General features: G+C 39.2%; 1 protein-coding gene across 1 annotated transcript; it reads left to right on the top strand.

Annotated features, from left to right (window-relative positions):
* The first annotated feature begins 133 nt into the window (after positions 1-133).
* Positions 134-7,046, top strand: sod2 (superoxide dismutase 2, mitochondrial). The gene is made up of 5 exons (XM_034231638.1): positions 134-287; positions 844-1,049; positions 1,208-1,324; positions 4,225-4,404; positions 6,385-7,046. The coding sequence occupies exons 1-5, from the start codon at positions 259-261 to the stop codon at positions 6,528-6,530; spliced, it is 678 nt and encodes a 225-aa protein (XP_034087529.1). The 5' UTR covers positions 134-258; the 3' UTR covers positions 6,531-7,046.
* The last annotated feature ends 18,272 nt before the right edge of the window (positions 7,047-25,318 follow it).

The following is a 25,318-nucleotide window of genomic DNA, read 5'->3' as shown; positions in this document are numbered from 1 at the left end:
TTAAACAGATATTTAGATGTACCACGTTTTCATGATCCATGTCATCACACAGTGGATAACCTATAATATATCTAAAAAGTGGCTTGAAATTATCTCAGTTGAGGGTTATCTCATTCCTGTACACTCTCGTCAACACCCCCACAGTGCGATAATGGTACAGTCGGCTGCTGTCAAGTTGAAATCGCACATTTCAAGGGCAGTTACCAGTAACCGGTGAGACTACTCGGTCTTGTTTATCCTGCAAGCACCACTGTGAACATGTTGTGCAGAGTTGGCCAGATACGCAGGTAAAACAGATATCAACTTACCTTTTAGTGCCAATACTGCCATGCTCAAAGAGCCCAAGGGGCTGTTAGGATAGCTAACTCCTGCTAGCATTGACTGCTCATGAACTTGGGACAGTTGTTGTATTCAGAGCTAACATTGAGCTAGCCAGGAGGCTAACTTAGTTTAGCAGCACTGCAAGGCTAGCTTGTGGCGCAGATAAAGAATAATTGTGTAAAACTATAGCGTCGTCCTGCGCGCATTGCCTTCGTTGTGAATTGTTAATTGAATGCTTTTATATTCAGACACACATATTCATACTTAGCTAACTCGGTGTCACCAGCTCATTCAGTTTATATTTAAACACCTGATGAATTTACTGTAACGTTATTCCACAATAAACATCATATATTTAGGTCACTTCAACCTTGTTGCAAAAGTGTTATCAAACGATTGAACCTCCCTGTGTCAGGCTCTCTTGGGCTAGTACTATTCATGTTGGCTACTCCACTACACTTAACGCTGTATTGTAAATCCAATGCTAATGGTTTGGGACGTTTTTGCTCTGCTTTGTTACAGGTGTGCAGCCAGCCTCAGCCAAACTTTAAACCTTGTGGCTGCATCGAGGCAGAAGCACACTCTCCCTGACCTGACCTACGACTATGGAGCCCTGGAGCCCAGCATCAACGCAGAGATCATGCAGCTGCACCACAGCAAGCACCATGCCACATATGTGAACAACCTCAATGTTACAGAGGAGAAATATCAGGAGGCACTAGCAAAGGGTACAAAGAAATACAAACTCCTGTATATTAAATAGCAGGACAATTGTAATCTAAATGTGTACTGTGATTGAAACATCTGCACGTTTCCTAAAATAAATCCATATATTCAAAACGTTTACTCATATTCACCTTCTGCATGTGTTTGGCTTGTATTTTAGGAGATGTGACGGCACAGGTGGCCCTCCAGCCCGCTCTGAAGTTTAATGGAGGCGGCCACATTAACCACTCTATCTTCTGGACAAACCTCTCTCCTAATGGGGGAGGAGAGCCACAGGGTAAGGCAGAAACTCATCCAATATCTTAAACAGCTCTCCTATTTACCTTACACTGCTTTAATATGTAGTTAACCTATATCTGCATTAATAAACACTAGTGCTGGGATTATTTTGAAAACGATTAATCGGGCGATTATTTTATCGATTAGTCGACTAATCTAACGATTATTTTTCTGTTGTTCGATTAATAAAAAACATAATGTATTTCAAATAAATACCAAAACATTCTTAATAATATAAATGTTTTTGTATTGCACAGCAAAATAAGAAATATAGAATAAAATTATACAAAATAAAAAGGCCAGCCTGTTTACTCTTACAGTCCAACAAAAAATCTCTTCTGTACAAAATTACAAAAGATAAAAAATGTAGTGCAAAAACAAACACTGTGCCGTGCACAGTACAGACATTCCTGAGTGTTTAACACAATATAACAGTCCCAACACAGGACCTGATGCACAATGAAACTGACTCTCTTAACTACTATTCTGTCAGCTTTTATTTGCCAGCTATGGCAAAGGCCTCATGTCTTTGACGATCACCTGTAAGATAAAACAAATGTATTATTATTAATAATAACACAGCACCTTTCATAGAGCCATGTTGCTTACAGTGTAAGAAGCTTAATTATTACACAATCCAAACAAGGACACAAATAAAAAGGCCAAGTGAAGAAACACCTAAAAACTAGCTAATAAATCAGGACACAATAAATGGGATCAGGACAGCCATTCCCTCCTAAAGGATGCTCAAAGGAAGCAAATAATTACTTACTCTCAAGATTATTTTGCTGAGTTCGGCTGCCTTCTGTGGAGTGCATTGCGCCTCTTTCCCAAGATAGCAAGGTTCTTTGCTTTGTCCTAGAAAACACAACAGCAATGAACAATGGAACAACAGCTATGACAGTGGGGCATATTCAATCTACTCTTAAACTCATTGCAGTGCTATGGTATAATTAGCTTACTTGAAGGCTAACGTGGTTACTTTTTAAACAATGTTAAGTCCAACAATGCATTTCATGTTTATCTAAAAGCTTGTAGAGTACTATATCTACACAGTGAAAATGTTTGGTAGTGCAACTCATATGAGCCCTATCACACTTGGATGTGCTGGTGCTCATTTTAATGTTTTCAATGCTCATAAAAACATTAATTAATTCATGACAACTGCGCACCAGCTTACGTGCAGCCCTGGCCTGGACATTGCTTGGCTCCGTTAGTTGACATACATTGATACTATAAGCTGACTAACGTTAGTCTAATGTTATGTTTGACTCGTAAAGGACCACAACATGAGTTAGCTCTCTGTGCAGTTAGTTCGTTCCGGGTTAGTAGCGGCTAGATAGCGGTGTTCTGTAGACGTAAACTAGCTACCATTCCAGCCAACATTAAATGCTGACAAACGTTAACTAACACACAGCTGGCGCCGCTAGCTAGGTAGCTAACATTAACTACTAACCAACCAAGCACGAACAAACCGCACGGAGAGCTATAAGATAGTTAGCACTACCGAAGTGCACAGAACTCAAGCTGCACAACACACTACACAAACGTGGAATTAATTTAGCCAAAGTTAGTACTTACTTATCATTTTTCCCTCCACGAGAGACAAGGGGGTGCCTCCGCTTTAAATGCTCCAACATAGCTAGTGTGGTATGCCAACTCCATTTGGCAAAGAATGCAAATAACAATGCCTTTGCGTTTTGGTCTAAATTGAAAGTATTCCCGTGCTTTTGAAGACCTAGGGCGAGATGTTTTTGTTTGGGGGCTTTTTTCAGGGCTTCGTGCGCAATCCTGTGAGGAGGAGCTGGTAGCCGTTTCAGTCTCCATAGTTTTTAAAGTGCGATTGCGAACTGCTTGTTGTTGTTTTGGGTGACCCACGTGTGTGGCGATGCGTCGACGAGGAAATATGTCGTAGACGATATTTTGAAGTCGATGTCGTCCACGCGTCGCTACAGCACTAGTGTAGAGCTATTGGTTTAAGCACCGGATTGGCAAAACAGGAGAGTAAACTAGTCTGCCTTGATCTATGAATTCATGTCCGGGACTCTCGCGGTATCTGCTGCTCGCAGCTGTTTTTTATAGAAGGAAAACCTCCTTCACTTCATGAAATGGCTGCAGCATCAGGAGGCAGCGGGACGTATACTCCGCCTCTGAGAAGTGCAGCACCAGCCAGCGGGTAAAGATGTTCCTTTTTACGCACCGCCTTCGCGGTGTTTACCTTCATCAGAACAGCGAGTGACATAGGGTGCTACGTGTTAACCACACACACACCTCTCCACACATCTCTACAGTAAACACATGAATCTGTAAAGTTAAAGGGTTGCAATTATTGCTAAACCTACTGCAAGGGAACAGCCAACTCTGCAGTTCTTTGCAGCTTAACGCTCATTGTTTTTGGATAATCCTTTACAAAGACTGTCTTTTTTTAGTCTTACCACCCATTCAAGCACTCAATAGTGAACTAGCGCATACAAGTTTTAAAATACACTATCGTCCCAAAATAAAACGGCAGAAACTTATAAATAAAGTAAATATGTGGCTTGTGAAAGATGTCCAGTCCAAGATGTGTTTGAGGATTCTGCAGACGTAACCAGAGTTGACATTTAAATGACTATTGGCTTAACATACATTCATCAGGTTGGCAGGAACCTGTGCAGCTGGGCTCACTTCACTTTGTTTTCCTTTGGCATTCTGCCCCCTACTGGTCAAAGATGCTACTTAGACGGGTCAAATGGGGACATTAATTAGTAGGCAAAGTATTATGTGATTTGTGCTAAAATAATTTGGATTATATAGAAAATATATACTATGTTAAATTAAGTATATTGAAAATTATTTGTATGATCCTAATGTTAAGCATTGCTTTGAAATAGCACCTGTCTGTGTCCCTTGTTGTAGGGGAGCTGATGGAGGCCATTAAGCGGGACTTTGGCTCCTTCCAGAAGATGAAGGAGAGGATGTCTGCGGCGACAGTGGCCGTGCAGGGGTCAGGCTGGGGCTGGCTGGGCCTCGATAAGGAGAGTGGAAGCCTTCGTATCGCTGCCTGTGCTAACCAGGATCCCCTGCATGGAACTACAGGTCAGTTAACCCTCTGAGACCCACATAGGACATTTCCGTTTTTGTATATTTTTGTATTTTGCCTTATAAATTGTCATTTCTTTACAGTATAATCAAGTTTTGCACATCCTCAGCTAATGATATATGCTACTCATTAGAGACTTATATACACTATAATATGGGATATTTGCCCATAAACAATGTTTTCTTTTTAAACGGAGCTTGAATTTATTACTTATTTCATTAAAAATAACTGCTAACCATAACATTGAAAAAACCATTCAACACAGACAATTGCACACATTTATTATCATTGTATCAGAACTGATTAGAATATTCTAACTTCTTCTGTTCATTAGTTATGCCCATTCTTTTGGGCAGTGTGCATGGGCCTTTTTTTTGGTCAAAACTACACATGATATATTTCATGGTAGTTCCTGTCCACAATCACACATGGCATGCTGAGAAGATTTCATCAACATCATCACCTTAAAGCTCCAAAGCCTCAGCTGTAGTAAACGTCCTTGCCATACCTCAGTTTACTTTCAAAACACTAAAAGAACGTATTCCAACTTTTATTTTGTTTTCGCGCGTGGAATTATACCGGCTCTCATTTCAGTACACATAACAACGGAACTGACAGGCAACCCTCTGAATCAGACTCCGATTGGCTGTGACAGCATCCACTCAGAGTGTCTGATCCAGAAACGTGACTCTTACACTCTTTATGTCACAAACAAAGATGGTGGATGAGAATAGATCTATAAAAGAGAAAACGATAAACACTGCGCCAGAATCAAGGTGAGACTATCCGCATCTTTTAAAACTATACGCACAGCCGTTTCACCAAAATAAGTAAACTCCTCTCAATGAAAAACTTAATAGAGCTGTTTATTGCCATTCCTGTAGTTTAAGAGGAAAAACACGGCATGTCTCTTGCTCAAACAGCTGAGAAGTGATGACGCTTTGAACACAACGTGATATTTGGGATCGTATACGGCCCCGTGGGTCTCAGAGGGTTAAACAATGCTTTGAAGAAGAGGTAGTGAAATACAAATTATGAAACGATACCTAAATCATCCAAGAAATGTATGAAATAATAGAGGACAGATGATGAAACCTAAGATTCTTAGTTTTCTTATAATATATACAAATCAGACAATATTTTGACGGTGGAGGATGTGAAATTAATAATTGTACTATAGTGTGTTCATGCATTTAATGTCCAACCAAGACTAGAACACTTTAAAATAACAGTAGCGCTTTACATGTTCACATCTCTCCACCTTCACACATGGCTGCTAATAACGGGTTAAATCCTTGCAGCGATAATTGCACTGAATGCTTTTTTGTAGTTGAGTTGCCTCTCAGCAAAATGCTCTGTGTGAATATAAGTTCTCTCTCATAAGCAGTGATGCTATGTTCATGTCTAGGGCATTTATTGTGAAAGGTAGAAACGGACAAAGAGGCTGTAATGCGCTGCCGTAGAAAATGCGGGGGCAATAAAGAGTTTGGCGTCTTGGCTCAGACTTTGGAGCCACTGTAATATTATTGTATTGCCTTCATAACTCATAATAAAACTCTCTGTCAAAGCGTCTTTGAGTTTCATGAAAAGCGCTATAAAAGTCCCATGTATTATTATTATTATTATTATTATTATTATTATTATAATCCTTGGCTTGGATACAGCACTATAGTACCATATTTCGCTATGTGGGCCGGCTTTGTTGGCAAGCTTTGGACAGTAGCTAGGAGCAGATGAGAGAAAAACATGTCCACTATGCCTGCATGGAGTGAGCCCTGCTGTTGCACATTGCCACAACTCATACATATGCTTTTTATTAGAGCACTGTTCAATTATTGCTAATACTTGAATGTTGAAATGTATGTGTGTAATGGCAGGGTAGTGTGATGGCTCTTTTCAGGATCAATATACCTTGTAAGACTAAAGATCGTATGACAGAGCCCTCAGAGTAATTGTTTCCTCTCTCTGACCCTCAGGTCTCATCCCCCTGCTGGGTATCGATGTTTGGGAGCACGCCTACTACCTTCAGTACAAAAATGTGCGGCCGGATTATGTTAAGGCTATCTGGAATATCATTAACTGGGAAAATGTGAGCGAGCGTCTTCAGAATGCCAAAAAGTAGAACGTAATCTTTAAATATCCTCAATAATAATCCTTGACTGGGTCATATAGAAGTTTTGAACATTGTTCAGTTTGACCGTGCATTGAGTACCAATGAGAAAGTGGCGTTCTTGGTATCCAGGTTAACTATATTTTTGACTTTCACATGATCAGCTGCACCAAAGTTGATTTAAAATAAATGTCCTAAATTGGTGCAGATTATGTTGCCTCCTTGGAAAACACACCACCCTGCTTGCATACAGGTTGAAGCAAATTGAAAGAAATGATTTATGTCTGTTCCCAACCTCCATACCTTTTTCATAAGCGCACAAATTAGCCTTCTTTCTCATCAAAGCTGGCTATTGTTAATCATGCTGAAATATTGGCTGATATACATGTAAACTAGGCGTCAGGTAACCGGAGTGCATATTCAGTGAGCTCTGTCAGAATAAGTCAAACTTAATCAGACAACGTTATTGCAATCCATGATTTTGATGTATTATAATAATAAAATTATATTTCAATTGTACAAACGTGATGGTTGGTGTTGCGCTCTTCTTTTGTCATGTTCTGTGATAGATAATCCACTAAAAAGCAAATGTTGGAGAGCTTAAGTTAACCAAACAAAAACAGCACTATAGTCCTTGGAGGCTTGCGCAACATTTGGTGAGGCATACAGGATGATTAGTGACCAGTCCACTCCAAAGAGCGCTTCCTGGCTGTGACTATCAGGTGCTACACAATGGCTATCAACACATTCTTTTCCCACTACTTTATGTTTCCCTTAAAGCCCAAGTTGGCTTCATTCCAATCCAAATGTGTTGTCTGGAAAAGCAGCTTGCTGAGAAACCACAGCCCTGCAGACAAAGTCCTTTCTAGTGACAGGGTTTACATTATTTTTGAATGACATATCATTTATGACTAGTATTATTAAAAACTCATGAACCATCAGAATCAAAACAAACTTTCTGGTCACACAGTAGACCGTTTACTTCTGATGTACTTTGCTTCTATGCAATGTCACCAAAAGAGGGCAGTGTTTCCCAAGCTTACAGCTGCTATGACCCATTGAGTTAAATGCAAACACATTCTGCTTTAATATGGAGTGCATTTAAATTATGAAAGTTATGTTCATGGTATTGATTCAGACACACTTTAAAAAGATCACCGCCTCTTTATCCATACGGCACACAGTACATTTCAAATGGATTAGCTTTACATAGTGCGTGTTTTATGTTTTAAAATGTTGCTTTTACTCTACAAATAGTTTCCAGCTGCTTGATCTCCTGTGATTGAAGCGACTGAATTGAAGCTCTTCCTGTCAGTGATTGAGACTTACCAGTTTCACATTCCTCACATTCTCCCTTGTGGTGTGAGGGTGAACTGGTTATCAGTGGACGAACACATGGTGACAAGACTCCCTTTATGTTGTCAATTACGTAGGATTGTCAAACTGAATACGATTTAAACGGTTCTGATTTAGACTATAATGCCTCGAGGAATTGTTACATATTGGCCTAGTTTGACTCTTTGTTACACGGTAGTGATTGTTAAATCTGACCTACAGGCCTTCTGGGACTTCCATATCAAAATAGTACTGATGTGGCAGAGAGCATCTGCCGCAGAAGAGCCTGTCTGACTTCAGACTGCTTTGGGAAGCACGACTAAAGAGATTGATCAGAGCCATAAATAGAAGTAGACATACCCTAGTACTCTCATTTGAGACACGTTGCCAGCCTTTAAAAACAGAAGTCTCCCCTTTTCTAAGACGATGGTTTGTTTAAATGTGGCCTACTTTTTGCTCTGTAAGACTTTGGGCGTGCCAACAATTATTTCCCTCTTCCACAACTCGTAAAAGCGATGGAACTCACTCAGGATAAAGTTTCTTTAACCTCTGGAAGGGAAGAAAGGAAAACATTGTTGATCAACGTTAGAAAGATTTTCATGTGCAAAGAAGAGTATTTTGTTTAGCTCTCTTCCAACATAGTTTCACACACTTTGGGAAACCAGAGCTCCGCTGTTGGTGCGGTTTCCTCGGTAGGCGCACACAAGCGTGCAGTGAGACTTGTTTCACATCCTCCTTTTATTGACAGGAATAGTGTGCATTTTTCCTGATAAGATTTATGAACTGAATTACAACACACAGAGGCTTTTATTTTATAAGTTAATATTGTCCTACATGTTGTGGAAATAATTATCATAAGACGCCAATTAGTAACATACAGGACAAACCTCGATGTCTGTTTACCTTCTTTAAGGACACAGGCGGCTTAGCCAATAATGTTATTGTTCCCATTCTGTGACCGGTCAATACTGGGATACAGATGGTCTGTGTTGTGGGTACACTGGAACACTTCCTTCTCTGTATTTGTGGACTCCAAGGTAAAATCTTCGAGGTCATAAGTGTCCGAGGCAAGTAGCTCTGTGTTCCCACACTGTTTAGGCTATCTCCTCAAATATGTTGTTTACTCTCTGCGAAACCAGTTAGATGGGCTGGCAAGAGAGAGGCTCTCCAGAATTGACGTGGCAACTCTACCGTGAAGTCAGAACCTCTGACTCTTGGACTTGTGATGTGAATCCTCCGGCCGTTAACTCCAAATAAACCATCATGTGTTTGACATCAAAGCTAATGCTCTTCCCGTGTCTCCTTCCTGAGTCGGTGACTCCCACTGCATAGCTACACAGAAGTTTCCTCTACACTACAAAAGACATAAAGAAACGTTCACATCGTTTATTCACACTAGTTTCAAATATCTATGTCTCTAGCTATTTGTTGGGTTTTTGAACCGAGAAACCATGTTAATATTCTGACGGTCAGATGGAAGCCTTCAGGCGATGGACTGGACAGATGTAATACATCTACAGCAGATTAACAGTCAGTACGCCAGGAGATATGAAGTTTCAAGAGGAACAGGGATTATGGAATATTTCAATTTATTTGAAAAAAACAAACAATTCTCTTGTAAAAATTATCAACCCGGATACTGTGTCACTTATAACACCTACAAATGTTATGTTGCGATTGAGAGTGCTTGAAATGTTATGTAAGCGAGTGGAGAAATATAAACAATATGCTTAAAGTAATTCCAATACATGGCTTAAAGTAATGCATACACAGCTCAAATAGTAAGCTATAGCTAGTCAATAAATGGTTAAAAAGTCCAGTCAAGTCGCAGTAGTATTAATGCAAGCGAAACCAAACCAACACAAATATTGAACGTTCAATTTGATGAACGGTTATGGTCACAAATCCAATTTTGTATGACCATTTATAAAAAAAAAAAAAAAAAAAAAAAAAAAAAATAGTATCGAGTTTAAAATCCATTTAAATCTGAAGGGAACTCAATGAGCTGAGTTAGGCTGAATAGGCAAACGCCCTATTTCGCATTATTTGGAAAATTTGAAATTGTTTGTGTTCCCTATCCAAAATGTAATGGTTTCTCCCTTAACGCATGCCACACCCTTCCACCAAACTTCATGCAGATTGGGCCAGCTGTTTTTCCGTTATCCTGCAAACAAATAAACGAGCCAAACTGAAAACAAAATGAACATTTCTGTGAAGCGATGGGTTCGGATTGGAATGACGTACTATACTGAATTCAAACTTGCAGAGAAAGATTACTTGTAATTATCCTCAAAGCAAATCTGATATCCCAGCTCTGCATACTTGTCATATGACTTCTTGAAGGGAAGTCTTCAGTCTCCAGCCCTTGCAGCTTTGTCATCACATTTCCAGGCTCCAGACGATCCTCCGCCTTGCAAATCTGTCCCTCATTGTTCCCTGATGTGAACTCCTCGTGCTGTGTGCCTACACAAGCTGTCATTGTCCCATTTGGACTGGAAAGCCATTATAAAAAGTGAAGTGTCAACATTAAGGAGGTAAGATTTTCCAGTATTTTAGTCCGTTGTTCCTGGCAGAGAGGGCGATGGAGCTACATTTGGGGCACCCGTTTGGGTCTGAGCCCGAGTCTGAGTGCTTTGGAGAGGGAGCTGTGCACCAGGCACTGAGAGCCAGGAACCAGATGTTTCATTGGGGAAGAGGCAGCAGGGGTTTGTGGGAAGCTTTTGATACCTCAGCCTGACAGGGGGATTGATTCATCACGGCTGCTCAACACGCCAGACAGACAGAGAAGCATCCTTGAGGGCCTGAATAAAGTAAAGGTGGATACAGGACATTTCATCAACTCTGTATGACTTCTGTCTCTGTTTTCATCTGAGCGTTGACATTTCTACCTGAAAATCAGCTTACTGTAAAGAAAGGAGAGGAAAGGATTGTTTTGGCAAGAAGGCGGGACTGTGTCTAATTCTTCTCAGTTATGTAACAGTCTCTTGCATCAGTGAGTCAAAAGGCTTGAGGATATCGTTCAGGCAACAGAGTGTGATAAATCACTGCAAGCTCGAGGTCATTCAGGTTTATGTGGGATTGATCCAAGGTTGGAAAATCCACGAGGAGATCACTGACTTTCTCTAAAAATACTCTCCTCACTGCCAAATGTAGCTCATACAAGGACACAAACTGTTACCCTAAGATCCTTGCATCCATAAAATAAACAATAATTGCTCATTCATACTCAATAAGCCTAATTTCTGCGCTAGTTTCTGGATCCTTTCACAGACTTCCAAATCAGTGAAACTGGAGCTAAATCTTTAAAGCTTCGAAGTGAGAAGCTTTAAGACGCAGACACGTTTTCAGTTGTTTGAGTGTTTTTCCTTTGACGATACTTTCCCTTTCCAAATCCATACTTTCTGAAGCTGCCTTCTCCATTTCTGTATTATTCATCTTGGCAAATACTGTTGGATTCCGATTAAAAAATCCTATTGGATTCAATCAAGGAAGCGGATACGTTTTTTTCAGAATTTGGCCATCTTTTCTCATCTTTTGCCGAGAGTCAGCACGATGCAAATCCTCTTTGGCCGGCTCACAGGATGTCAGAGAGAAAAAAGAATCTGAAGGATACCCAAATACTAGAAAGTATTATAATTCAATAATTGACACACAATTGACACAATTGACTTCCTGGCTAGACTGGAGAAGTCCCTGCTCCATGTTGTGTTCACCGTATTGACGTGAAAAAACAAGTAGTCTTATTCAAAATCACACAAGTCTCTTCAGGTGGGATCTTAGGACAGAAACATCTTCAATAAGCATAAAACACACAACCTCTGTCCTTCATTTCCAGGTATCAACTGAAGTGGCAGAAGGTGACAGACAGACTGTAACAAGAGGGGCTTTGGTTTCTTATATAGGAATGTCATAAAACATTAGACTAAACTTGCCATTTATTACCATGAAGCATTTACTCCTGATTTACTAAAACATTTATGCCACAAAGAGTAGGATTAGTCAGATGCGCTTTGTTAACTTAACATCTCAAGTTGGCTCCTCCTCTGTGGCTCAACAAGGGTTTCAGTTTTCACTGTGAGGTGGAAGCCAACCCTTTATTTAGTTCCCCATATTACTGGTTTGGAACAAGCGCTGTTCACTTGGATTTTGGCCTCACTATATTTTCATTGATATTTTTTCCACTGTCAGCCATTTTTGTAGTCCGCTTGTTTATTTGTGCTTATGGTTTAGCACGCATTTGCTATGGTTTATAAAGATTGACGCTCAGAAACAGAAGAAATCCAGGCAGAGGGCAGGTTCTCTGCAGATACACACACTCCCAGTGAGTCATAAGTGATGAGTGACGGATTAGTATTGCGTGAGTCAGTCTATGCATTGTTTTTTAAGAAAATCTGGCTCGTAGTGCCTTCAAATTTTAGATTATTCTTAAATGGCAGGTACATTTCAATCTGTTCTAGGACGATGCAGCATCAGACAGTGAAAATTGTTTGGAAAATAAAATGTCTGAACTTCTGTTCACAGGCCTGGTTAGTTATAGCAAAGAGTATATTTAAAGACCTGATTGAGTTTATTTGTTCATGTACCTCCTCTTTGGCTCTGTACAGTGTGTGTTTATAGTACATCTGTTTCTGTGACTATGTAAAGATCTGCCCAGACATGGTTTTGGCCCCAATAGCATTTATATATATATATATATATATATATATTTATTATATATATATCACTGTAAACATGTAGCTCTCTAAGAAATGATCTGATGTTTATACAATCTTTGATACCCACAAGAAAGCCGCAAGATGAAAGAACTTAAGACTGTATGGAATGATTATCAGATGGGTATCAGATTTGACTTTGTGTGGGCAAGACTCTCCAGATTATAGAAGACTGATCTGATTGAAAATAAGCCTAAATGTGTTGGAGACGTGAGATGTCACTCTTAACTGAATTCCTACGCTAAAAAATTAAACAATTCAACAGACATCAGTGCTAAAGAGGACAGGTCATAGATCACGAAGGACCCCCCAGCCTTTGAGCAGGGCCTAACCAACGTGTGACATGTCTCCTAATTCACACAAAATATAGCTATAAAAGAAAGACACATTTATGAAGTCTGCAAACTAGTTCTAGCCAAGAGCGTGATTTGCAATGATACACTCACACAACATCCTGTGCTGGCTGCAATGTATACCCAAGAGTATTAGCAGAAAGGTTATATATTCAAGCTGAAAAGACTTTTCATAAAGCCTATACAATAATGTGTGTCTCCCCTCCAAGGATTCAGATCTGCTCCAAAATTGCATGGGTTCTTCCTTTGCCCATGCTAAACCCTTCCACAACGTTTTGTAAAACATTAAAAACAGACAAACCAAATAAAAAAACATAATCTTCTTTGAGCTGATAAATAAGATACATAAGAAAATCTAAATTTAAAAAAATGGGTCAATTGTTAGCTCATTCGGGACATTTCTTTTCAATTGTGTAACATATATGTATGTGAAATCTAACTGCTAAGATTAAACAGCGCCACATTTCAGCTATGAACCAATGGCATTTGATCCAAGTTGTATGTGAAGTCAAACAAGGTGCTATTAGCTGTTCCTTATTTGCCAATGCATTGAGCTATGTCTGCAAAATGTCCCTCTTAACCTTTACCAATGCACTGTGGAAAGCTGGCTTTGTTAGCAGCAGCAGTTTTCTAGGAAGGTGAACTGATGGATCTCCTTATAGCACATTGGCTGGAGAACAGGCCCTTTGACAGATTGTGCACGCGGGAGAAATAAGACTAAAATAAGCTAAACTGAAAATAGAATCACACATGTTTTTGTCCTTATGGTACATGGGAGTTTTTTAATTATGTTATTCAATATTTCCTCATTCAAAGGCATAACACACCTTTCTTACATTTGAATTTGACATTTTAAACTTTCCTAAAGTGAAAATTCGATAAATATGCACCTCACATAGCCATTGACTGGCAAGCTTTCACTTTCATTGCTACTCCATTAAAGTCTCTAGGAATAGTTTGCCCACAAGATTGCGCTGTTATTCCCATGTGCACAATTCAACGTGTCTAGCCTCTCTTTTGCCTTTTACAGTGTAAGGACACGTCATACAAACTAATTAGTTTTAAGTACCGACTTGATGATGTAAATTGATGTCAAGTTTCCTGGAAAGTTGCTAAAAAAAATGTCACTACCAGATCAAACAGGATGTCCAATGTCCTGGATGTCTCAAAATCTTCATAGAAAAGAGTTAACAACTCATTGACGTACGGTCTACCATACTCATAATGAAATCATGCTGCACAGAAGAGGCGGCTGTCTGTTTTTTTTGCAAGAATCCATCAGTATCCATTCATCATTGGGGCCTGTTATATTTCATTGTCCGTCTAAACACATCTCCACGTGGAAAGCTAGGAGCAAAAACCAGAATGGAAAAAATGACAGAAGGTAATTTGAAAAGACGAGAAAGAAAAAAAAGACTTTAGGTTAAAAGTTACTTCAAATTTCCCAACAGTAGATTTTTCACCTCCTGTCCGACAGATTTTGAAAAAAAACAATAGAAAATGATAAGTTTCCCTTGACCACATCTAAAGACGTTTTCAATCTAAGGACAGACATTTGCTGTTATTGTTTTCTTATTTATTTTATTTCCTCCTTGTGTTATTTCACCCGCCATAGGTGGCGACTAACAACAAAGAAAACTATTGTCCAAAATAAGAGAGAAAGTCTAAAATGCAGCTCTATAACAAGAACCAGCCTTTGAATTTGGTTCAATTTTAAACCCTTGAATGTGGCATAAAGTGTTGGCTGCTCGTGGGGATGGAAGAAGAAAAGCATGTGAGGCCAGAGAGGATGTGGCAGGAGAGGAGATCTGGATCAAATCAAGTGACATGAAGTTGCTAACCTTGGGTGGGAGAGGTGAAATGAATGCAGGTTTAATATTCTTGTTTGTGTGTATCTGTGTGTGTGATGGAGATTCTCACTGTTCCGTAGTCACTGCTGTATTTAGAAACGGATGCATTATTGGCAGTCGGATCAGTAGTCGGTAGATTTAGACAAATATTCCCTCAAAGCATTCTTCCCTCTGTCCCAGCTAATTTCACACTCTCTTTCTCACTGCTGTTTCTTCTTCTGATGCAGCCTCCTAAAATACACTGATTCTGCTTGTTCTTCTTACTCCCACAGCAATATGTAACTCCCTGTTTCTCCTCTCCTCCCTTCACTTTTTCATTTCTGGATTAAACTTGTTCTTCCTCATTTCATAACAAACATCACTGATTAATGTCTGTACTTAAGAGACTTGTTTCCTGTAAGCTGGAATCTTCAATCTTCATGTCATTTTTTCATTAATTCAGGACAGATTTACCTAGCAAGTCATTCATTATTGCTTCTTTCCTAATGTTCTGTCTGTATCCAACGTTTCCTCCCTCCCTCCCTCTGTCCATGTGAGGTGATTCAGCATCAGTGTACGTCTTTAAAGCTGCACGTGAGTGACCTCATCCTCACACATCTGCCGCAGTGTTTTACCAACCAGGGCACCATGGAGAGCCCCAGCCCTCTGCAGGGGTCATGGTCAACACGTGAAAACATACACTTTTGATTAATGAATTAACACATGTGTTCACATAATAGTCCATTCAGAGAGAAGAGTTTTCCTAATTTCACACAGCAGTGGCATCAATCTGCAAGCAATACACACACACACACACACATACACACACACACACACACACACACACACATAAATCATTTCATATTGACAGTGGATTTTCAATTGTTTTCAACATTTCATCAGCTTTTCTTTTCCTAATTAGAAGCAGAAGATAGACCTTGGGGGATTTGGTTTTATTATTCCCCCTTTGTTTGTAACTACACGCAACACTTGTCATGTGACACATTGCGCCATTGCAACTAAAAATATTGATAAGTGCAGATTGTTATTAATCAGCACTCACATTGTTAGTTTCCCGCCTGACAGTTACAATACATACATTCAAACATGCAGAACAAAACCTAGCCACTATACAGTAAGACCGACAACCTCCATAAGCGTCCTGTCGTTCCACTTTTGTCCCTCCCATGAACTTCTGTTGTTGGCTGTCTCCTGTCTGCAGCCAGCCAGCTCCTGTTGTGATGCCACTTTTCCATCCAGAGCGGTGGGACTTAGCCAATCAGCCTGAGAAGAGCGGGACCTGCTCGTTCACAACATCTCCTGACTCCACTGTCAAGGAAGTCCTTTTTTTTTGCGTAGTGATTAACAATAAGTCAAAAATATTGCCTTGGAAGCTCTTTGGGAAACTGCACTCTAAAGTTTCCATGTATGACTTCTCTTTCGTATGAGATGCCTTTTCAAGATGTGATGTTATTTATTTATTTTAAAAAGCCACAGATTTAGTGGTAAAATGATCTGGTTCTGGGACACATGCTGCATCTTTTAACGCCTGTAATATGCAAGGGGTGACTTTAGGTTTCCAGCTCCTTATTTTCAAGATTGGGCCAAATGCCTGTTGCAATGCAACCACAACCAACCAATCGTATCATTGAGGCCATGCTTTTATAACCTACTTACCATAAAACGCAAGTTTAGAGCTAATTTTCTTTACAGTGTTTTTTTTTTTTAACTCTGTATAAAAACATTGTTTGTAAAGCTCTGGGTGTCCCTGCACTAAATCAACTTTTCCACCATTAGACTGATATTTACAGAAGAAAGAAATATATCGAACAACTTTGATTGGCTGTTCCTTGTCACATGACATGCGTTTGGCCACTGTTTATCGCAGTCAGATTTGGGTGTCAGGTCGGGTCACCAAAAGGGGGCATGTGTTTGGCGCCTTAAACAAGAAGGGAGCAAAGCAATTCATATCTTTAATCCCAGTTACATATTTAAAAAGACATCAGGCGACTATGATGTCTTCACCAAGCATCATTTTCATTCCTTGAGTCGACTTCAATCATGATTGAATGTGCTTGTGTTTTTCTTTTTTGTCAATTGTGTTTGTGTCGCATCTGTTTGCAGCGTATGCCTGCACACACGGAAGTACTTGTGTTTCTTTTGTTTCCACATCTGTTACTGTCCCTCTATGCATAAATACATCTTGTCCCGTAAGAGCTTTCAAATGAGAGTAAAATTATAAGTAACAACGTCTATCATAAGCACAAGGACCAGACTGCTTACGTCTTTAAAAGCTACCGACTGTGAATCCAGATGTTTTGTGTTGTTGTGCTCTCTGTTTCTCTGTCTCCTCAGCCACTGGCACAAGCGTGTAATATTTACGACCCCAAGTCAGACAGGGCGGGAGTGAGTACAAAAAACTCATGGAAAAGGAGGCAAACCTCAAAGAAAAATGAGAGTAAAATGTTTCAGTCACAGAGCCTAAGGCTAGCGGTGGTCAAGCAGCGTTTGCAAACAATTCTTCTCATTTGTTTAAACTTGTGTGGAGCACCAGATGAGTTTTGACATGTAGGACAATACAATGTGGCATGAAAACATCGATTTAGCACGCCTTTTGGCTGTCGACCTGCCGACACCATCTCAGTGATCCTGGTGTAAGTATGTGGAGCTCTCACAGGTTTAAACAAATGCTAATAATTACTTTCCCCCCCACTCAAACGTCAGGCCAAGGCTGATTGACTTTGAGGGACCACAGCAGCTAGAAGACTGATTCAATAGCCCGGAGACATATGGAGGTAAATTCCAACATAATCCAACACATGGCGAAGAGGAATAAGTCATCTTGTCAGCTTTTCTCAGGTCAATAAAGGAAAAGGAGAGAGAGGCATAATAAACCAAAACACTTTCCATACTCACATGCAGAGACATGTCTGCTTTACGTTACACATCAAGCCTGTCCTTCTTTTATTGTGTGTTTACAATTTAAACTTTTCTGATGACTTCACGCTGTTTTACTGAATGCACGATATTTGATGTAACATCCCATCAAATTACCTAATGTTATAAATGTTTTAGTAGCAAATTAACTGTATTACAGGCTTTGGCTTAGACATGAGTCATTAATGCTGCTTAAAAAAAGCCAACCTCCTCATTTAAGTCAATGAGAGCTCTGTGTTGGTCTCCAGACAGAGGAGAAATGATTTATGCCTTGATAACTTTCCAGAAAAGCCAAATCTTGCTTCACAGGAGTATAGATCACTATGCAGTATCTTGAGTTTGATAACTTTTAAAACTAAATGTACTGGTTCATATTTTATCTTCTCATTAGGTAACGATAGCAACACACCAACACAGCATACCTGGCTGTTTGCACCATTGACCTCAGATTCATTTCACATAACGCTAACAGGTTCCTCTTTAGTAACAATAAATAACTTCTCATTGCTTTTGATGATTGGGAATATTTTATTTTATAAAACGGAAATTGAGCTGTAGTCATCAGGATGCTACTAGCTTAAAGGGATAGTGGAAATGGAACCTCAAATAGTTTCGTTTTAACTTATATACAAGCATAATTACGTACCAAAACAATCACACCTGATTAAAAAAATATAATAATTGCCTTACGCATGTTAGAAGCACTTTATTGCAGCATCCCCGAAGTTTTTTAGAAACGAAATGTTCGACTCAGCCAAACCGGAAGTGACGAAAACTTAGGAAGACGATACGATAACAAACCATGGCGTCTATGCAGAATGAACGTGGAAGGGCAAATATACCAGACAAAGAAGAAGGATTGTACGAGGTATCCAGTGATGATAGCGAGTCAGAAACATCCTCTCGGCTTTCCTACGAAAATGTCGTTTTAGGAACTGAATCTGAATCCGGTTCAGTAAGCGACGATGGTGACAATATTGAGCCAGACGATGGACCATTACGTCCTTATTTGTTCGAGCCCGAGCCCGAGGTGATGGTTCACGGCATGGGCAATGGCGAGGATGACCAGGACCAGATGATGCACCCCTACGCACAAATAATCTTGACTGGTAGGTCCCTAAGCATAGCTCACGCATCTTAAGATCACCTGTAGCCTTTACAAATATTAATCATTGTTAATCAGTTAAGCCCGAAGGTCCCCCCAGTGGACCCCTCCCACAGTTTTTTTTCTCTCACATGTCTCAGGGCTTCTTAACATTTATGAAACTATTAATGTTTCATACCCTTTTAAAGGTAAGAAACTCCGCTAACTGACAATAAGAACAATTGTTAGCTAGAAAAAACACAAGAGTAATACCAAGCCTTTGAATTAGCATTGAGCGAAACAATGCTAATTAATGCTAACGCTTTTTTACACACAACACACGGTAGAAATGCCCTTATTACTATCTTAACTGCACAAACAAGATATACGATTTAAAGCTGAGACTCCACAGATTCCACACATGTAATGTCATCACTGTAAGACCTCGAATTCCTGGAGCTATCAGCCAGAAAAGAGAAAGTAAACAACATCCGGTTCCAAAAATATTACAATAATTACGTCTTACCTTTTTTGATTTGTGATCAAAAGTTGTGTTCAACGGAATAAAACGCATCTCAAGGTTAATCCAATGTCGTTGTGTCACGTAGAATTTTTGACTGATAATCAATCATCATATTTATGGCAATATACTCGGTACCATAATAAAGGTCGGCTATTCACATGCAAATGCTATTGAATGTCCGCCATTGTTTGTGCCCGTCTTCCTATGCTCTCGTCATCACCCGAAGATTCCCGACGATTCCCGAAGTATTTCGTTTCATTGAGAGGGCGCAGTAACATTGAAAATAAAATGAAACTAGGCGCATGAAATTAAAAAAAATTGTTTATTATGCTTATTTTAATAAAAATACACAAGTTAAACCCAAAATTCGCGGATTTCCACTATCCCTTTAACGCTTAGCTTAGCTTAGATATTGTTTGTTTAATTGGTATAAAACAGATGTGTAAAAGCATGTTAACAGTTAGGCGGTCACAGTTCTGCTCTGCTCACTAAACGTTATGTTACATTAAGCTACGCTGACCTCTCCAGGCTCTAATATTTTATATCATATATTTTGATATAGTGGTATCGATCTTCTAATCTTTAAAGCAAATGAGCATATTTCCACAAAAAGTTGAACTATTTCTTTAAAGTTGAACGACTCTGCGGTGTGAAAGTGTAAATGTGAGATGAGAAACACATGAGTAACAAATTAAATTCAGCTACAACACATTTCTGTGCCAGATGTGCACTTGCCTCTATATGGCGCACTCCTAATGGGATGTTTGTGAGTGTTTGGGGGTGATTAAAGTCCATTTAGAGCATTGTTAATATTAAACTACCCTCACTGATGATGAAATCATATTTTTGAACTCAACAATAGGGGCTATCGTATTGGAAAGATAACATGGAGAAATAATGACGTCCATAACAATAAACCTGTCAGAAGTGGATACCCCTGCCAACGTTGTGTTTTGATTATCAAGAAAAGCGGCTCCTGGCCTTGGCTGCCACTGGCATGGACTTTTCCGATGACGTATTTATATCTGCCGCTGAGTTGGAGGATAATAATGAAGTAATAGAACATTTGAGCAACCTGACATTTGACAAGAGCAGTGGAGGTAATTTAGTGAGCCTTAATGTGAAGTGTAACTAAGCCCGCGGTTCACACAACATGAGATGAGCTCATTATCAGAAAGCAGGATATTGTAATGTTAGTTAGCTTTTATCAAAAAACATACTAAATACATGTTTAGCTTTAGGGGTAACAATTTACTTTAAACCCCACTGTTTAGCATTTAAAAGCATGATACACATTTTTAAGGAATGGTTTATACAGACTATACTTTAGATGTAAGTTGTATTTTGTAGAACCAGTTAAACAAATACAATTTTAATTATTTTAATCAAATAAGCTTTCGAAGGGCTGGTCAGGTTCGACAGTCAGGCTAGCTGTTTTCCCCTTCTTCCAGTATTTATTTATCTTTAAGGTAATTTGAGCTTTATATTTGACAGATATCAAGAGGGATATCAATATAAATGCATGGCAAAAAAAGGGTATAAGCGTATCCCCCAAAATGTCACTGTTTTCATGTAATTCTTTTAAAACCGAGCAAAGTATTCTTCAGTTCATTATCCATAAAACCAAGCCTGACAGAAAAAGTATAAAACAATTATATACATTTAAAAAAAGACATATTGTTAAATACTATGTAAGACAACATTTTTAAATCAGTGATTGCACATATTTCCTTATCCTTTCCAGATAATTCTGATTAAACTAAATTCTGGATTAGTACAATATACAGTATAGCACATAATATAGGCTATAGATCTTATTATTTTCATTTGTATCCGCTGTGATAACAGAGTAACTGCTTTATGAAAATAAAAACCAATTTGTACCAGGGAAGTGTTTCTGTAAACTGTGATGGATGTTTACAACAGATAGTTTGGATAAAGATTGCACAATGTGAACTGTGTTTTCTCTCCAGCATAGTTTTGGTTAATGTGGGGTATGGGCATAGATATGTCTCGTAATTATTTGTGTGAACATACAAATAATTTGTGTGTAAATATGTGATTTGTAAATGTAAAACAACATCCACAAATGCATTTAAAAGATTTGCAAACTCACAAATACATTTGCAAGTGTAAAACGGATCTGCAAATACGCTAAATATGTTCACAAATAAAAAAAAGATCTGTGAATATCTCTTTAACATTTACACCTTTCGATCAGGCATTTGTGAATCCATTTTGTATTTGTGGACCAAAAATGCGCTTGCGGATCTCAAATCTCTGTTCACGGATCTCAAATCTCTGTTCGCGGATCGTCTTTTTTACACACATGGAATTTTGAGACATATTTTCCGCCGGTCTCGGCTAAAATCTACTCGTGTCACTCGGTTATTTTCGGAAACCACGTGATGGCCTGCTGATGGCGACATTTCCGCATGATTTCAAAGTAAGCATGATGGTTTGTTTAATGCTCTGTTTTTGTATTATAATGAACAGTGGAACGTTAGATGCATTCTTCATCACCATCATCATCATCATCATCATGTTATAGTGATACAGTTAGTTTGTGTTATTGGTTCAATATAGCATATATCGAGCACTTTCGTTGATGTTGAAGTGCAGGCTATAGCCTACGCCACTTTCGGGTCCCGGGGGAGCAGCTGGCAGTGAAGCAGCCCAGATAAAACTCTTTCTTCATTGTTTGTTGTGTATTCAGTCAAGCGGGTCGAAGTTACAAAGCACTTCACATCTTATTAATCGGCCTAATTTTACCTTACCAGTGCAGTAATAAAGTAATCTGTAGAAAAGCACCGTATTTAGGTCAGGGTTATGGTGATGAAGAATACATCCAACGTTCCGCTGTTCATTATAATACAAAAACAGAGCATTAAACAAACCATCATGCTCTTACTTTGAAATCATGCGGAAATGTCGCCATCAGAAGGCCATCACGTGGTTTCCGAAAATAACCGAGTGACACGAGTAGATTTTAGCCGAGACCGGCGGAAAATATGTCTCAAAATTCCGTGTGTGTAAAAAGACAATCCGCGAACAGAGATTTGAGATCCGTGAACAGAGATTTGAGATCCGCAAGCGCATTTTGGTCCACAAATACAAAATGGATTCACAAATGCCTGATCGAAAGGTGTAAATGTTAAAGAGATATTCACAGATCTTTTTTTAAATTTGTGAACATATTTAGCGTATTTGCAGATCCGTTTTACACTTGCAAATGTATTTGTGAGTTTGCAAATCTTTTAAATGCATTTGTGGATGTTGTTTTACATTTACAAATCACATATTTACACACGAATTATTTTTATGTTCACACAAATAATTATGAGACATATCTATGCCCATACACCACAGCTCTTTCTCAGCCTTTGTATCAGATCTATATAAGCCAATCATGTATGGACACAATGTTTTAGTTAGCCAACAAAAGCCATGGGAACAATAATCCTATCTCCCTATCTTTGTGGATTATGAGCCAATAAAAGAGAATATTCTCTAAAAGCTGCTGGTTGAGGAAAGATTTACTCCTGTAATCGAGTAAACTAAAGTGTCATGAAGTGTGCTACATGTATTGACACAAGTGCAGTTTATGTGCAGCGTGCATACGTGTCAATGCATATAATGACACCAGGGACATGTTAATGCACCTCAGACCCCACACCAGGGGCGGCGGGTGCGGCTAGGGAAGGCTAAGCCTTCCCAAATATGTGTGTAACTGCATCCTGGTAAAATAAAAATATAATGTCTTTGACATTAGCACTGCTATGCAGCCACCTGTGCCCTGTACCACGAAGCCAGTTCAACATACCCTGGATATGCTTGAGTTATCTTAACTAACCCTAACAAACGCGATCTCGCTAAACGGTCCTACGACGCTGGTTATCAATTCGGTAAATCAAGCCAGGGTTTCTCTCTCCAGCTGAGAACGCGTTCACGTGAAAGGGGAACTTTAAACATCCATGATGACTTAAACATATAATCCAGGATACAAGCCACATAGTTGCACCTGCAAGGAGAATACAGAACAACTCGTTAAAAAATAAACTACCGAGTGTTTGAAAGCGTACAACAGTTTTATGATACTGCCCCATCTAAAACACGAGGGGGTCTGACTTTATTACATTTGAGTTGAGTGTTTCGTCAACTTAATGTGTTGCTTAAAATAATACGTCTGCATACAGTATATGTGACAATGTAACTAAGTGTTGCACGGCCAGATACGGCTCGAGAAGCTGACTCAGATAAGGAAATATTGTGATATCGATGTGAGATCGATGATCTGATTGACGATGTGATGTCAATGTGATATGAATGATAAGTGCGACACGTCGGCGTCTTCTCTGCATACGGCAGTTTAAACTGCATTTCCTTTTTCCTGTAATATGACTTGATAGATTTAAACTCCGCACACTGAGCTCTGATCGGTCACTGAGTTGATCTCTTTTCTATAGACGCCGGCGGGCAGCGTAAAATGAAAAAAAAAGTTATTTAGCCTTCCCAAACCTGAGCCTCACGCGCCGCCTATGCCCCACACACAGTCACAGAGGAAGGTCAGAAGCAATTAACGTCAATGTTTAAGTGAAAGTGAAACCCTGCTCCCCCCGAGAAAATCCTCTCTGTTTTTCCAGGTTTGTTTCCATCACGTGAAGTCATTTTAACATCCAGTTCATTCAATTAATTTAGCTGATGACAGAACTGCCGCAGGACTTTTCCTGACCTGATTACCATGAAATTAATGTCTAAGATTTAGGTCTAACAACGAAAACATTATACGACATGGCTGTTTAAAGTTAAATGAATATTGGCAACATTTCCTGGTTAATAGGAGCTGAATTTAAATGAATGACATTTATGTGTATTTAATAGATACTGTTTTTCTCATTGTACACATGTATTCTCATTATGCTTTTACACTTTCTAGATTCCTGTTTGTATTCCACTTGAAGTACCATCTGCTACAAACTTATATTACTTGCTTCAATTTCTATTTAGTTTCTGTTTTATTTCAGCCATATATTTAACTTTCTCCATTTTATGTCTTATAATCTCATGTATTAGCTTTTACTTATTTTATTTTCCTTTTTTACACATAGGCCTGTATTACAGTTTTTCTCGATTGCTAACACACTAAAATTCTACATAAAGCACAATTATTTTAACTGACACTCAAAGAGCAAAACATCGGCTCAAATCTCCAAAAACGTTTTCAGCTTTTCACACAATTTGCAAATCAACATGGCACTTTTTGCAAACCACTGCACACGTTTCTCCACGTAAGACACAGGAATCTGACATAAAGTCACGTGTTAGCAGGTTTAAAACACTGATATTCAAAATGCCTCACACATGGACCAATGATCAAGAAACACGTTCCACCTGACCAAACACCTGGTAGCATAATTGTTGGCTCATCAATCAGGATGTTAGCACTATAAAAAGACCACAGGTGAGTACTTTCTTACAGCAACAATGGAAGCCAACATGGAAGCAAGAGGAAGAGGAAGAGGAAGAGCTGGGGTGAGAGTGAGAGGAGGAGGAATGAGAGGTAGAGGTAGAGCTGGAGGGAGAGGACGTGGACAAAGAAGAATACTCTAATGAAATGAAATGTTATCAACCATGGTTTGACGATGAGAGGCTGGACGGAGGGTTCAGCCTAATCTAAGCCGATGTACTGTTGTCTCTGTAATCCGGACACTTTGACTTGAAAACAGGTTAGTTACCAGTTTGTAGCTCTGCATAATTCATGATATATCAGTGCTTATATCTGTTGTGTGAAACGTATTTACTTCACTACTGTAATGAATTGTTAGCATGTTGCATACTATAACTGTACACACATCCTGCACAATGTACTGTGGTAAACTTACTTTTATGCAACACAGACACTGACCGACCACTATGTCTTTGTTGTTTATCTGAAGGACTGAGAAACAAAGAGGTGGAAGGCTAAGGATTTCCAATGAGGCACAGGAAGCAGCAGTTACTAACTGGGTTTTGGCAAACAATGCATCC

The sequence above is a fragment of the Gymnodraco acuticeps genome, unplaced genomic scaffold (genome assembly GCF_902827175.1).
Source record: "Gymnodraco acuticeps unplaced genomic scaffold, fGymAcu1.1, whole genome shotgun sequence".
Lineage (NCBI taxonomy): Eukaryota > Metazoa > Chordata > Actinopteri > Perciformes > Bathydraconidae > Gymnodraco > Gymnodraco acuticeps.
This window is presented reverse-complemented; position numbering and strand designations above follow the sequence as displayed.